Raw genomic sequence first — 14,071 nt, 5'->3', positions numbered from 1 at the left:
TATGAACATAACAAATATGTATGTTTTATCACATTTTGTTGTTTAATCAGAATAATCCTTCTATACAAAACTTAGAATATAATACATCTGAATGCATTATGGTGATGAGAATTTGTAAATCTTAATAGTCCTTCTTTCTTTTTATTATTAGGATGAAGTATGACCTGTACATTCTTCACCACTCTTTCTCTCTCTCTCTCTCTCTCTCTCTCTCTCTCTCTATCTCTCTCTCTTCTTTACCCTTATATTAAACGCTCTTAAATTAGACTGTGGCCTCTCACCTTTCTCATCCACTGTCCTTCACTCCCACATGCTGTTCTATCTTTTACTCATCTCATCTCTGTCCCTCTTTCTCTCTATTATCTGTGCCCGTTTAGATCATTAATTCTTAATGTTGCCTCATGAAAATGTCCATTTAAAGGCAGCCCTGAAAGTACAGAACGCAGGGATTCACTTGAATTTTTGACTAGTACCTGTAATTATTTAACCAAGTTTACAAGACCCTTTACAGAACTTCTGCCACCTAAGTGGCTCTTGTCTGAGCTGCAGGGAGCAGCAGGCCTGGACAGCACAGTTAACTAGGAGGGAGTTATGTCTTGTTTCATTAGTTGTGGCTGGATTTATTACTCTGGCTGTGAGTTTATGACCTTGTTAAAGAAATAGTTTGGTATTTTGTTGTTGTGATAGTAGAAGAGTCTGAGTTATGTCCCTGTCGCCATTCTGTTCTGTGCACCACAGGGGTCGCAGCTTTGTGCATGGTCTGGACATTTCTGCACTGACCTGCTGGACGGGTCAGTCATTAAAACAGGAGAACCCACTGTGTGTGTGTGCGTGTGTGTGGGGAGAGGATGTCAGACAGGATTAGCTGTTAATACCTGTCAATTGCTCACCAAAGATGACATTTTAGATTACAGCTGTGGGATTTTAGCCCTGTTTCCATAGCAACTGGACTGTCACTCAGGGTGTGTGTCAGGCAGTCAAATGCTGCCTTCAAGACAAGCCGGAATAACAGACGTCACCACGATGTTGTTATTACGGCTGGAGATACTTGGGATTTTCTTTGAGCCTTGACTTGGAGGCGTTAATTAAAGAATCACAGCGGAAGAAAATTGGTATTGGTCATGATTAAACACCCCATGACATTGCTAGACAAGTGTAGTTTGTTTGTCTGTTTTTCTTTCTTGACATTTCCTATTCAACCAGGAAGTTGGGAAGGGACATATTAAAGGGATTTTTAATAAATAGTCATTGTTTTCTTTAAAAAATATCATCAGAATATCATCTTTTGTGCTCCGCAGAATAAAGAAAGGTTTGAAACAACATTATAGGGTGAATAAATGATGACAGAGTCTTGATTTTGGGTGAAATATCCTTTTAAGCTATTCATCCAATCTCTGCACAGCTCAGTGAAGCAATAGAACAACTGTTCCTCATAAATGCGCTCACTTAGTGCATCACATCTGTGTAGCGGCAGATGAAAGAGACTTGTTTAACCACAATCCACTGCATGACAGGACTTTATGTGTTACAGATCACAGCAGCAGGCCCGAAAACCAGAACATCTGAACTCTATTGCAAAGTTCATTGCATTCCCACACTCAAAAGGTGAGGTTTCAGGTCCAATATGGTTTTGACCTTTGGAAAAGAGTTTGTGTTCCCATCTTCCAGCTTCAGGACGCACTAAAGAAAGCTGTTTGTCAAACAAGCAGTAAGGGGTAATCCAACAGTGTTTAGTGCCACTGAAAAATAATGTGATGCTCAAAAAGTTTCACTTCAAAATTGCTAGTAAATTTGATTTGATTCCTTTTAAATTTGAAATGATTCCTCGATTCCAAAGTGTTGGGAATTAAGAATCAATTACTGAAATTCGAATCAATTTCTTTGAAGAGAATCAGTTCCTCTTTAATACCTTCTTAGTCATTTGGTAATAGTGATGTTAAGTTGGATTCGTTTCCACAAACCAGTTCTTTCAGATGGTTTGTTTCAATGATTCTGTCAAAAAATAAAAAGTTATTTTATGGTGAATAGACATGATTTGTAAAAGGACGTTAGCCTTCATAACGTAGTCACAGCAACTCCATTCTTTAAAAAAAAGAAAAGAAAAAGAATCAGAAAAAAACAGTGAAGAATTGATTCCAGAGTTAATTCCAAAACTTTGGAATTAAACAGCTCTAATCCCTAAAAACTAAAATAGTATTTTCTTGTCAAACACAATCCAGTAGTTTTGTTTTTTGTTTACAATTTTGAAAAAAAGTTTTTTTTTGTTTTGTTTTTTTTTAGTGTATCTTTCAGGAAATCAGGTGGCCAATATTACATCACCTAATTAATATTCATAAGGTAAAGTGAAAAAGTTCATAATGAGATTCCCATACTTTTCAGATCACTTGCTATGTCCCTGTGTTACACTGAGCTACATTTAAAAAGTGATTTCCCGAGGTGTCCTTGAACAGTCCCGCTCTGGCGTGGTTTTTTCTGAGACATTTCCGTCATTGGAAGGCCTCTTCTCTATGTTGGAATATGTTCTCACATAATCTCTCACACACTCACAGTGTGTCTCATATTGCGTGCTGCCCCCTTTAGGCCTGCCCTGGCACAGCTGCAGGATAATAAGGTCATGGAGGCCCTCTTGCCAGCAGGAACTTGAGCTTACTTAGGGAAAATTACTCTGGGTTTGTGCAGCCCAAACAGATTGTGCTAATTCCTAGTGGGCTGAAAAGGTTGACTTGGCCACTAGCCTTATTTGTCGGGGGTTAAAACCATCTTTTCGAGCTGTTGTTGCTTGTCATCGTGGGTCAATCCCCTTTTCTCAGGTGGGGGTTGTGTAGGGGGCTGGGGAATTTTGGGAGAGGGGCGGAGCAGGTCAGTATATGGGTCCTTTCAATATGTTCAGGCCAGTTTTTGTTCCTTCATCTCAGTTCCAGACATGTTTTCTATACATCATCCCAGATCATCGTCTCAATTACCGAAGTCATCCGTTGTTCTCTCTCGTCTGTGATTTTTCGACTGCTCGGGAGAACATGTAGACTGTAAAGTCTGCACTGCAGTGTGTGTCATGTCAGCTTTTCATCTTCCTTTTAAACCCACGGCCTCTTGTCTACAGTTTTTCTACGCCCACTCGCCTTTCCACTCACCCTCTTCCTCTTTTTTTTATTTTCTCATAGTTCCTTCTAGGGATGTCAGAAATGCATGTACTTTGGTACCAAGTCGATGATAAACTGCAGACTCAATGTGTTTATAGCTCAGTTTTACAGCTGCTTTCAGATACTCGCATTCAAATGTTTTTTGTGAAATAAAAATGAATTCAATCATTATAGACTGATCATTTCTTTGTCAGTGGGCAAATGTACAAAATCAGCAGGGGATCAAATATTTATTTCCTCCACTGTACTTGAATTTGATACTGCTGATAGAGATCTGAAAAACCTAAAATACTTATTAATTTGGTTGTATTGCTTGTTATTTGTACATTTTTCCTGATATATCAAGTTCCTGATAATTTACTCACCACCATGTCATCCAAGATGTTCATGTCTTTCTTTCTTCAGTCAAAAAGATACTGAGGAAAACATTCCAGGTTTTTTCTCCATATAGTGGTCAGTCATTTTCTAAAAAAAAAATGATATACTTATTAACCACAAATGCTCGTCTTGCACTTACTCAACCTCACGCATTACGTAGTCACGTTGGAAAGGTCATGCGTGACATTGGCAGAAGTAAAGAAAATCAAACCTGCTTTGCAAAAAAAGTAAAACAATGATGTCGGACAATTTTGAAGTTGGAGGATGAAATGAGTTTTTCACCCTACCAATACCTTTTTGAACCACAGTACACTTAATGAAGAACTAACCGTGCGTGACCTTTCCAATGTGATTATGTAATGCATAAAGTCACGGATGCGCGTTGCAGAACTAGAACAAGATGAGCATTTGTGGTTCAAAAGCATATACATTTTTACTTTATATCGTTTCACTAGATAAGGCCTTTATTCCTCAGCTGGGATCATGTAGAGCCCTTTGAAGCTGCATTGAAACTGCATTTTGGACCTTCAACCCTTTGGCTAACCTAGGTGACTCTCTGTTCCTCTCTCTGCTGATCAAGTTCAGCTTTTACACCTTTACTCAACAGCTCTGCATCCCTAGAGAGAGAGATGAGAGAGCGAGGGAGGTAAGGAACACAGTGTGAGCCATTAGGTGATGAATCTTTTTTTTTTCTACACCTCCAGTGTGTTGACTAATGACTGCCGTGAGTACTAAAAAGGTCATGTTTTTGGATTCGGTCCATGAGTGTGTGATTGTGTGTATTTCTGTGTGTTTACATGTGAGGGGGTGAATCTTTTATATGTTGTGTGTATTCTCTAAAGATTATTCTTTATTTCAGTCAGTTTTGGGTAAATGTAATATTTGGCTTTATTGTAAGGCTCTTTGGATGAAATCCAAGGGTTTAATCATTGTTCTTGATTTTAATATAAAATTGTTGTAATGTTTTTGACCTTTTTCAGGCGAATTGCAAAGTTTTGAAATTCATGAATTTTAAAGAAGTTTTCTGGGTTTAATTCAAGTTGCGCTCCATGGACAGCACCTGTGTCATGCTGTCGATTGCCACAGAAAATCATTCTTTTCAGTAGTGCACTTATAATGGAGGTCTGTGGGGCAAGGCATTCTACCAAAATAGATTAAAATATAACAAAACAAAAAAAATGTTCCCCAGAGTTCATAGAAGAGGCCCACAGAACCTTCAAGATTTGAAGACTCTGTGGAAGAATGGGCCAAAATTGCACCTGAGCAATGCATGCGACTAGTTTCTCCATACAGGAGGCGCCTTGAAGCTGTCATTACCAACAAAGGTACAAAATATTAAATACATTTCAGTAGTTCAATACTTTTTCCCTGTGTCATTCCATTTTATTACAAAATCATTTCTGAACTTATTTTGTTTTATGGATTGCTCGGTTGTTACCGACATCTGGTGATTTCATGTCAACAGCACCTTTAGAAATATATTTACTTGGAAAAATGGTGACTTTTTCACTCATGTATACTTGTATGCCCAATAATACCATAAAGTCACTGTTTACATAAACAAGAAGTACACTACCATTCAAAAGTTTAAGGTCAGAAAGATGTTTTTAATAAAGAATGCTTCTATTCATCAGATGCATTCAATTCATCAAAAGTGACAGTAAAGGCATTTGTTACAAAATATTTCTATTCCAAATAAATGCTGTTATTTTGATTTCTATTCATCAAAGAATTCTGAAAATGTACATAATGTTAAGCAGCTCTACTGTTTTTAACACTGATAATTAAGAGAAATGTTTCTTGAGCTGCAAACCGGCATATAAAAATGATTTCTGAAGGATTCGACAGTGAAGACTGGAGAAATGATGCTAAAAAAAAATCAGCTTTTTAAAAGTGTAATAAAAATTCACAATATTACTGTTTACTGTATTTTTGGAGCAAATAAATGCAGCCTTGTTGAACATAAGAAATATTTTTAAGTATTTCACAGACAGCAACACAACGAGAGGTTCATCAGCCTCAATTTAAAAGGATTATTTAGATGCTTTATAGCTCAAATCAAACACAAATTTATAGAGAAGTTAGAATATAAGAATTAATATAAGCGCTGTGGTCTTTCATTGCAAGCGCATTGTCATAAACACAATTCATTTTTTATTTTTCTCTAATTGAATTTGGGTGGTTACTGAAGGCATGTCATGGATGCTGTCGATAGAGCTGTATTTGTATTGAATTCAGAAAATATCCTAAATCTGTGGCAGACATTGGACAAAAGTGCTTTGAACATAAACTTCAAATTCATTAGCCAACCAGCAAATAAGGAGCCCAGCCTCAGTTCCTTGTTATCAAGCTTCGCATAAAAAAATCAAACTGTTACCCTCAAGCAGAAAAACGATTTGCTGGCACCCCTCATCGTCATGTGCTCCTCGGCGTCTGCCATAATGTTTTCCTAAGAACATAATAATCGAGGTATTTTGGATGGGAAAAGTCTTTGTAACGTGAGCGCTGCAGATTAACTACAGTGTGTCATTCAGGGGTTCAATCAAATATTGAATGGATCGAATACAAAGCGTTTCTGCAATGAAGAATTCAATATTGTCCTCATGAACTGCCTTTATATTTGGAAAGGAAAATAAGTTTGAAGATGAAGCTCTTTGTACCGTGGGGATGGAGCTCGAGCATTGTTTGAATGCAGTATTCAGTGCCTGGATGCTGAGTTATTCAGACTTACATGGATAAAGTACCAAGTTTTTCAGAGAGGCGCCTCACCTATGAAATATTTAGTAATATGAAGGCTGGAAGATGCAATGACTGTGTGTTTCAGAGATTGTGTGTTTGTGTGCACGCGCGCTGAGGGATGATTGTATACATGGTTAAAAGGGAACATAGTTGCGGTTGAGTCTCTGTTATTCCTGAGAGAAAGTTTCCTATATACAAAGCAGCCTGGAGAGAGGCAAGTACTAAATAGGCAAGACGCAAGACTAGAAAGTGTGCTGGCATACAGGAACGCATCCTGTGTGGAAGACCACCTCAGTTGCAATGACAAACTTAAAGCAATATGTGCATTGACATGGAAATAAAACAAACATATTGACTTCCAAAGCAACTTTTTGTGTTTGTCTATTTAATGATTTACTGACACGATCTTAATTTCGGAGGTTGTTCTCTGCAAACATTGATTTTTTTATTTAATGAATTGATTTTTAATTTATTTTAATTTATTTAATTAGTTTATCAGCATTTAATGCAATTCATTCAGTAAATATTTTTAATTAATTGGCAACAATAATGTTTACTTATATTTTGCAACAAAAGTGATAATGAAGACTGAATTAAACTCATATAAATTTGAATTTCATGAAACTGACACATTAATCAGAAAGTACATTTACATTACATAAAGTCCTTTTTCAAGATGTTGATCGACAACTGCAGGAGGTCAAACTAAATATAACATGAGCTGTTTGTTTTCTGTTCATCTTATAAGATTTGTGAAGCTTTCCACCCTTTTACAAAAAAATGAGACTTTGTTTTGTATAATCAGGCATTAAACAAACATCAAAAACAGAGTTGTTTATAAAGGTTGAGCTTAATGAATGCACTCAAAGTTAAGAAAATGGATTGAGTTTATTTATTTCACCTTGTGCTGCAGAAGTTAATCAAATGATATTACTTCTAGGGTTTCGCGGGAAAACCATGGTATCAGGATTGTGTGTGAAACATGGAAATCAGCTAAATGTTGTTTTTAGAATTTGTTTTAATTACCAGTTTTAAAATTAAATTTTAGTAAAAAATTATGGAGTAACTTTCAAGTAAAATGGTTAGTCTAAAATCTTGTACCACAAGCTAATTTTCTATCACAATTATGATACATTCATGATATAGTAATCCAGTCTGAAAAGCTATTTTGTAATGTGTATTGTTTAAAATAAACCTAACTTTACATACTACAATGAAACAAATGTCACTTGAACAGATTATATTTGTACTTGTACAGATTAGATTTATACTTGTATCATTTTATGTTGATAGTTGAGACCTGCTAAAATTACAGTTTTAAGGGGGGATACTGAAATGGGATTTGTTTAAAAAACACTACATTTCATGCTAGGTTATGTTATGTTAGTCTTTCATGAATCTCTCATAGTTATCACAACAAGAATATGGATTTGTGCCTATGATAAATAATTAAAAAAGTAATGGGACACCAGTGTGTTCTGTATTCATAGAAATTGCCAGTTACACAATTATGCTTGCTTTTCCTTTATAGTGAATGAATGATGCATTTATATAGCGCATTTATTGTGTATTGCCGTACACCCAAAGCGCTTTACAATCATGTGGGGGTCTCTCCTCAACCACCACCAGTGTGCAGCATCCACTTGGATGATGCGACGGCAGCCACAGTACAACGGCGCCAGTGCGCTCACCACACACCAGCTACAGGTGGAGAGGAGAGAGTTGGTAATGGGGAGTCATAAACCAGTGTTTTATTGCTAAGTCAGAGAGTTCCAGTCAGCCGTCATTTCACACCAATAGAAATGCTGAAAGAACCTTGACATTGATATTGTTTTTTTTGTTTTTTTATATTTTTTCCAAAGCTACCTCTGACGGTACAAAAGAAGGGATCGACAGCATGAGAGGAGGCGTTTGTGTGACACGAGGGATGAAGCTGGTTCTCAAAGTGGGACAGAGTGAGTATCATCATCACCTCCAAAAACACATCAATGAATGAACCTAAGCACTGAAACAAAAATCAATATACATTGTATCAATACAAGCAAACACTTGCTCCTGTTCATAATTTACATCAAAATGTTCTGGGTGTTTTTCATCATATAATCACTTTTTTTGCTTTCATAGCTGCATATGGCCTTCCCCCAAAACCCAAACCTGATCCAGGCCGTCCCAGCAACAGAATCCCAGGTAAGAGTCAGAAATAATGCGGGACCCTTTCACATTCGCTTATGAGCTTAACCCTGGCTTAACATCTGTTTTTTTAACCCAGGATTAAGGCCACTTTTAATCCTGTGTTAAGCAATGTTTCACTTTTCTAATTTTGAAAAGATGTTAGCACTGCTCCTGGATTATGAAACCTTGCCCTAAAAGAGGTACTAACCCAGAACTGCAGTGTCAGCAGTATACAGAGTGAAACAGCAAAAATATTTAGCAATAGACAGCCAATCAGCCAAACCAATAATGGTTGCTTCATTAAATATTCTTTTTTTATTATTGTTTATTTTTTATTGGCCTTTTTCCTTTACTTTATAGGACAGTTGACAGGAAAGTGGAGGGAGAGAGAAGGGAAATGGGTTGGGTACATGACCTAAGTCAGGCTCAAACCTGGGTCCTTGTGAGCATAACAGTTCCGTATGTCATGAGTAATACGCACTCATGAAATATTCAAGGACTTTTTGCAGTTACACCTTTTTTTTTACACTCTTTTGTTTTAGTGCCTGAAGGAAAAAGTTAAGCGATGTCTAATGCTTCTCTGCGTTATCCTTTTCATTTTTGTCTTTATTTTTGTAGTGTTTTAAAAGACTTGTGACGACTACAGCAGATTTGTGTGAAGTTTCTATTGATGTATAAATCTCATAGATATGCAAATTGCGTTTGTAAATTAACTGAAACTAACTATTAAAAAGCCATTTTTGTTCATTGAAATTAAACTGAAATAAAACATAAATATTAGATGAAAAATTACTAGTAAAATTACTAAAATAAAACAAATTTAATAATAAACTTTTCTAAATCTCTACTGAAATAATTTTGTATTAAAGCGAAATAAAAATAAAAAGCATGTCAAAAACTAAAATTAAAATAATAAAAACTTATTCAAAATAATAATAAATATTGTAATAGTATATAAATAATAACTAAAATAGAATGCTAACCCAGGCTCAGAAAGATCCCAAGTAAAACATTTTATTATGAAAATTGTTAATTGTTATTTCTTTCAACTGCATTCACATATTAACCTTGATGCCATAGATATGCATATGCATCTTTTGTCATGTTAACGCAGTCTAGTGAGTTTTGTAATTTATTATTTTATTTTTCTTAGACTGCACTGGTTGATCTCCATAAGGTAAACATTTGAGAAACCAGCAGTGTTGAAGCCAAACACAAGGCACATTTGAACTCAAGACGGCTGAAATCAAAGCTAGTTATGGATTAAATCGAATCTAATCTAAATATTATCTGGATGTTTGTTGTAGAAGATAAGATAAGATAAGTCCGAAAAGCAAGTGAGCTTCAGAAGTCGGGTCGTTGATTTATCAGCTCTTTTCTGTTTCAGATACAGAAAGTGGCTCTAAAGCAGGTGATGGAGGTGAAGCCGGAGAGAGGGGAGACAGCGGTGCCGTGTCTGTCTCTAACATCGCTCTAATCACCGGCGGTGCTGGGGGAGCCTTCATCCTGCTGATCACCGTAGTGATCGCTGTCGTGTGTTACCGGCGTCGGAAAGCCAAGCACTCCGAAACTCACCACCCAGCCCTTACGCTCTCCTCTCTTACCCCAAAGAGAGGCAGCTCCTGCGGGGCGGCTACGGGGGCCGGCGGGGGCAACAATAATGGCTCAGAGCCCAGTGATATCATCATTCCCCTGCGGACCTCTGACTCGGCGTACTGCCCCCATTACGAAAAAGTCAGCGGCGATTACGGACACCCTGTCTACATCGTTCAAGAGATGCCCCCTCAGAGTCCAGCCAATATTTACTACAAAGTATGAGACCAGCGAACACGCAGACAACCCATCCAGAATTTATGGTACCACACACACATGCGCTGTGTGTCCAAGTGACTCTATATTTAAGAGCCTATACGCAAAACTAGAACTTGGATGTGAAGTTGAGTTCTAGGAAAGTGATAAATCCAGCTTTTATGTCATAGCATTTATTTACAAGTGTGTGTCTATGTGTGTGTTTGAGGCGGGTGGATCACGGATTTCACATGTACTCAGATGCAAGTGAATGTACGTCACACACTTGTTGGAGATGAGTTTACACGTCCATTCTTGATGGTTGAAATTGAGTTATTGTGCTTATCCTCAAAACCAAACAGTAAAGAGTGATTCATAAAAAAGAATACCTGTATAAATAATATAAGTACTTCTTACATTTTTACCCTCTGGGGGGAAATTCACTAAGAGAGTGCACTGGCTGATTGTGTCGTTTATTTGCTCATGCATTGTTTTAGTGGTCTGTTCACTAAATGAAATCCGGTAACAATAAAAGCACACCCAAAAGATCTAAACACCATCTCCATGCCACAATTCGCCACCTGCGGACTGCTGCAATCTAGCATACTTTACTGGGACTGCACAGTATCGCTACGATCCAGAAAACTGACTCTTTAAAATGCCAAAAATGGTTTTGACTAGATATGTTTCCATTTCAAAAGCTTTTTTTCATTATTTGATCATCATTTGATGAATTAACGTTGCCATTGTCACTAGACTTTTTACACAATCATCTTTTAAATATTAGCTCATTTGCGTCTTTTATACCAGATGTCTTCTGACGGGATCTGGTGAAGACACCGAATTCAATATTCCTTGTGTAGTTGGCAGAATCAAGCTTTTTTGGCTTAGTTGGATCTATTATAGAATGTTTGTGCATTCTAAAATAAGGCTAATTTGCATAGAAAGGAGGCTTGTTTGCATGGAAAAGGAGAATTTTTTTTAAACACTATTCCATCGCACAAAGCACTTGTTAAACTGGATTGTGGGTGGTTAGTGAATGAGACTCTGTGTACCGGGCGCAAAAGTAGTGCTACTCTGTAGTGAATTCGCCCCTCTTTATTTTCTTTTTCTCAGTTCATCTGATTGTAAATGTTTGTCTTTTCTGAACTCGGACCTCCATTGATTTATTTATTAAGCATCAAAGAAACAGTTTTTCATTCCTTCCACTTCATCAGCTTCCTATCGCTACTCCTCAGCGCCCGGTTGTTTGTTTTTGAGGTTTTTTAAACATTTTTATGTGAGCAGCAGGAATCGCATGTGGAGGAGGTGTGGACGGATGATCAACCGTTTCAGATGGAGACTCTTCTGAGATTTCCAAGAGGTTGGAGGTCAATGTTAAGTGGTCAAAAAAAAACCTCAGTGCAGCGCGGGAGTCCTACACTCATGAGAATTTGAGGGCTTCTCACTCTTTGCCCAGCCTTTTGAAGTACCGTGTACGCCATGATAAACTGCTCACTTACCAATGCCAAATTATACACACTTAATACGCACATCCACATTACAGCAGTTTGTGTTTTCATGTGTTAACCCCCCAGATGGACTCCAGCTGTGCGTTGGCATGTTGCTCAGAACATTGTGGTTCAGGCCGAAGACAGTAGGACTAAGACAGCCAACGCAACTGTGCATCTAAATGAACTCAATCACAAACTCTCCACATCCTCTTGAGTGTTATACATATTCGTTGCTTGGTTACAATCTCGTCTCGACTCTCATTATCACATTTCGGGCAATGTCTCCAAACCATCTCTGACATTATCACCCTGTGCCAGCTTGAGGCTTCAGGTCTAAGGTTCACCTGAGTTATTTCACTGGATGAGACATGACATCATCGTGAGATGTAAGAAGAGACCGTATGTTACCGGCCGGAGTGACCTGAGCTTTCTGGTTCAGACTTCTCTCTGTCCGTGTTGAGTTAAGGATTTCTTGCTGTCATTACCACAAATGACTAACAACCAGAAATGGCACCTTTATCATTTTACTTATTTCTGTTTATGTATTTTTATGTTTTTGTTCTTCCCATTTCATTACTTTCAACAGTGTTAATTCGTTTGTAGATTGAGCAAATGAGAGTAATCTAAATGAAGGAAAAACAAATGCAGTTTTATCCAACCTACCCTGCTTGTGTCTGTGGTAATCTTCGATGGTAACTAGCATTGGGAACTGTAAGGAATTATCAATTGTAGTTCTGATTCCGCTTAACTGCTCCATTGACTATTCTTTCAGTACTTCTGAAAAAAAAAGAAAAAATAAGAGATGTGATTTTTATTGCATTTACTGTCCTTAACAGTCTGTTGCCAAATGATGGACTTTTCACAGAGTTTTTAATGGTGGCATAAACTGAATCCAATAATTAGTCCTAACTGTGTATTAAATAAACAATCTAAACATGTCAAAAAAGTGGTAAGATTTTCATATTTTTAACATCATTAATTTGTTTTTATAAAATACCACCAATTACAAAAAAACAATGTGTATCTTTATCTGCACATTGTCATATGGATATTGAGTCGGGAACCACACTGAGTTGTCACACAAGCCTTAAGATGAGAATAACAAAAGTACGTTTTTTAAGTAAGTGAGTCATTTGTTTGGGAATCAGACTACACTGGTCATCTTGTATGTGTTTAAATCCCTTAAGGCATAAAATCTTTGAAAGACATTGATTTTTAGTGGCAAGTAAATTGAATATCTACGAGCAGAACCGCTTTGTTTTTGAGTTATGTCTGCGAAAAAATTGATACTTGTTCATTCTGAATGGACAGGATATTTTTTCACTGCATATATTTTCCAGATTTTTTTTTTTTCTGGTGCACAACCATTTACAATGGCTGCGTCCGAAATCGCATACTCTCTTGAGTAGGTACTTATTTTGAATAAGTAATTACTTCAATCACTACATACATGAAAGTTGCTTTGCTTCACTTCTGTTCACAAATCCTCCCCCGTGGCCTCATGGGAGAGTGTCCATCGTACGCACCCTTCAATATCTTGCTGGAAGTAGCAGGTCATTCGTGTACTTTTTCCCTACTGTTTGAGTATCGTGAATTTGTCCCGTTCTCTTTTTCGTGCGATTTTGGATGCAGCCAGAGAACCATTGTCAGGCTTTTTCATACAGTTTTTTGGTGTTTCTTTGTAAATGTATAATTTCTCCTTCACACCAGCATCATATGATAAACTCTTCTGCCTAAATTTTAAAAGATGTAAAGCACTTCTTTGGCTAGCCAGGCCATGGGTTAGGCCGGATTTAGTTTTTTCTTTGTCCAGCTTCTCAGTTTAGCAAAGGAGAGCCACCTGGCCTGTTAATGTTGAACTAAGCCACCCAAAGCATTTCAATACCTACAGAAAAATTTCAATAGTGACCACACAATGACACCAAACCCTGTTTTAGCATTTTACTTTATACATAGTCATTCAGTACTGGTTGTTACACTTTTATTTGTTTACATTTGTTAGCTAACCTAATTTCATCATTTGAGATGCCTTGATACTGAGATGTGATAAAGACTGTTTCTAACTAACTAAAGAACAGTATTTCTATAAACAATGCTGATTTCAAGAGGACATTTTCAGTGTTTTAAAAATCCAGTTGTACTGGACAGGAGTTGATGTTCGGACTGTGTTATAAAAACACTGAGGCAATGTTAAATAAATGTTAATATACCCACTACTCCGGGTGTATGTTCACTACTGTGTGTACACTTGGATGGGTTAAATGCAGAGCACAAATTACAAGTATGGGTCACCATACTTGGCCACACACCACTTCCCTTTCCCTTTATATGTTTAAAAGATGTTGAGATTAGACATTGGGT

The 14,071-nt window shown here is 37.2% G+C and overlaps 1 protein-coding gene across 1 annotated transcript in view; it reads left to right on the top strand.

Moving 5' to 3' along the window:
• Positions 1-12,650, top strand: part of LOC306864531 (ephrin-B2-like) — a 38,476-nt gene extending 25,826 nt beyond the window's left edge. The window contains exons 3-5 of the mRNA XM_079408616.1: positions 8,120-8,212; positions 8,382-8,444; positions 9,817-12,650. Coding sequence (XP_079264742.1) covers positions 8,120-8,212; positions 8,382-8,444; positions 9,817-10,247 — 587 coding nt within the window. The 3' untranslated portion in view covers positions 10,248-12,650. The remainder of the gene's footprint in view (positions 1-8,119; positions 8,213-8,381; positions 8,445-9,816) is intronic.
• The last annotated feature ends 1,421 nt before the right edge of the window (positions 12,651-14,071 follow it).

Source organism: Barbus barbus, assembly GCF_936440315.1.
Source record: "Barbus barbus genome assembly, chromosome: 45".
Classification (NCBI taxonomy): Eukaryota; Metazoa; Chordata; class Actinopteri; order Cypriniformes; family Cyprinidae; genus Barbus; species Barbus barbus.
The sequence above is the reverse complement of the archived record's forward strand: the minus strand, read 5'-3'. Positions and strand labels throughout refer to the sequence as shown.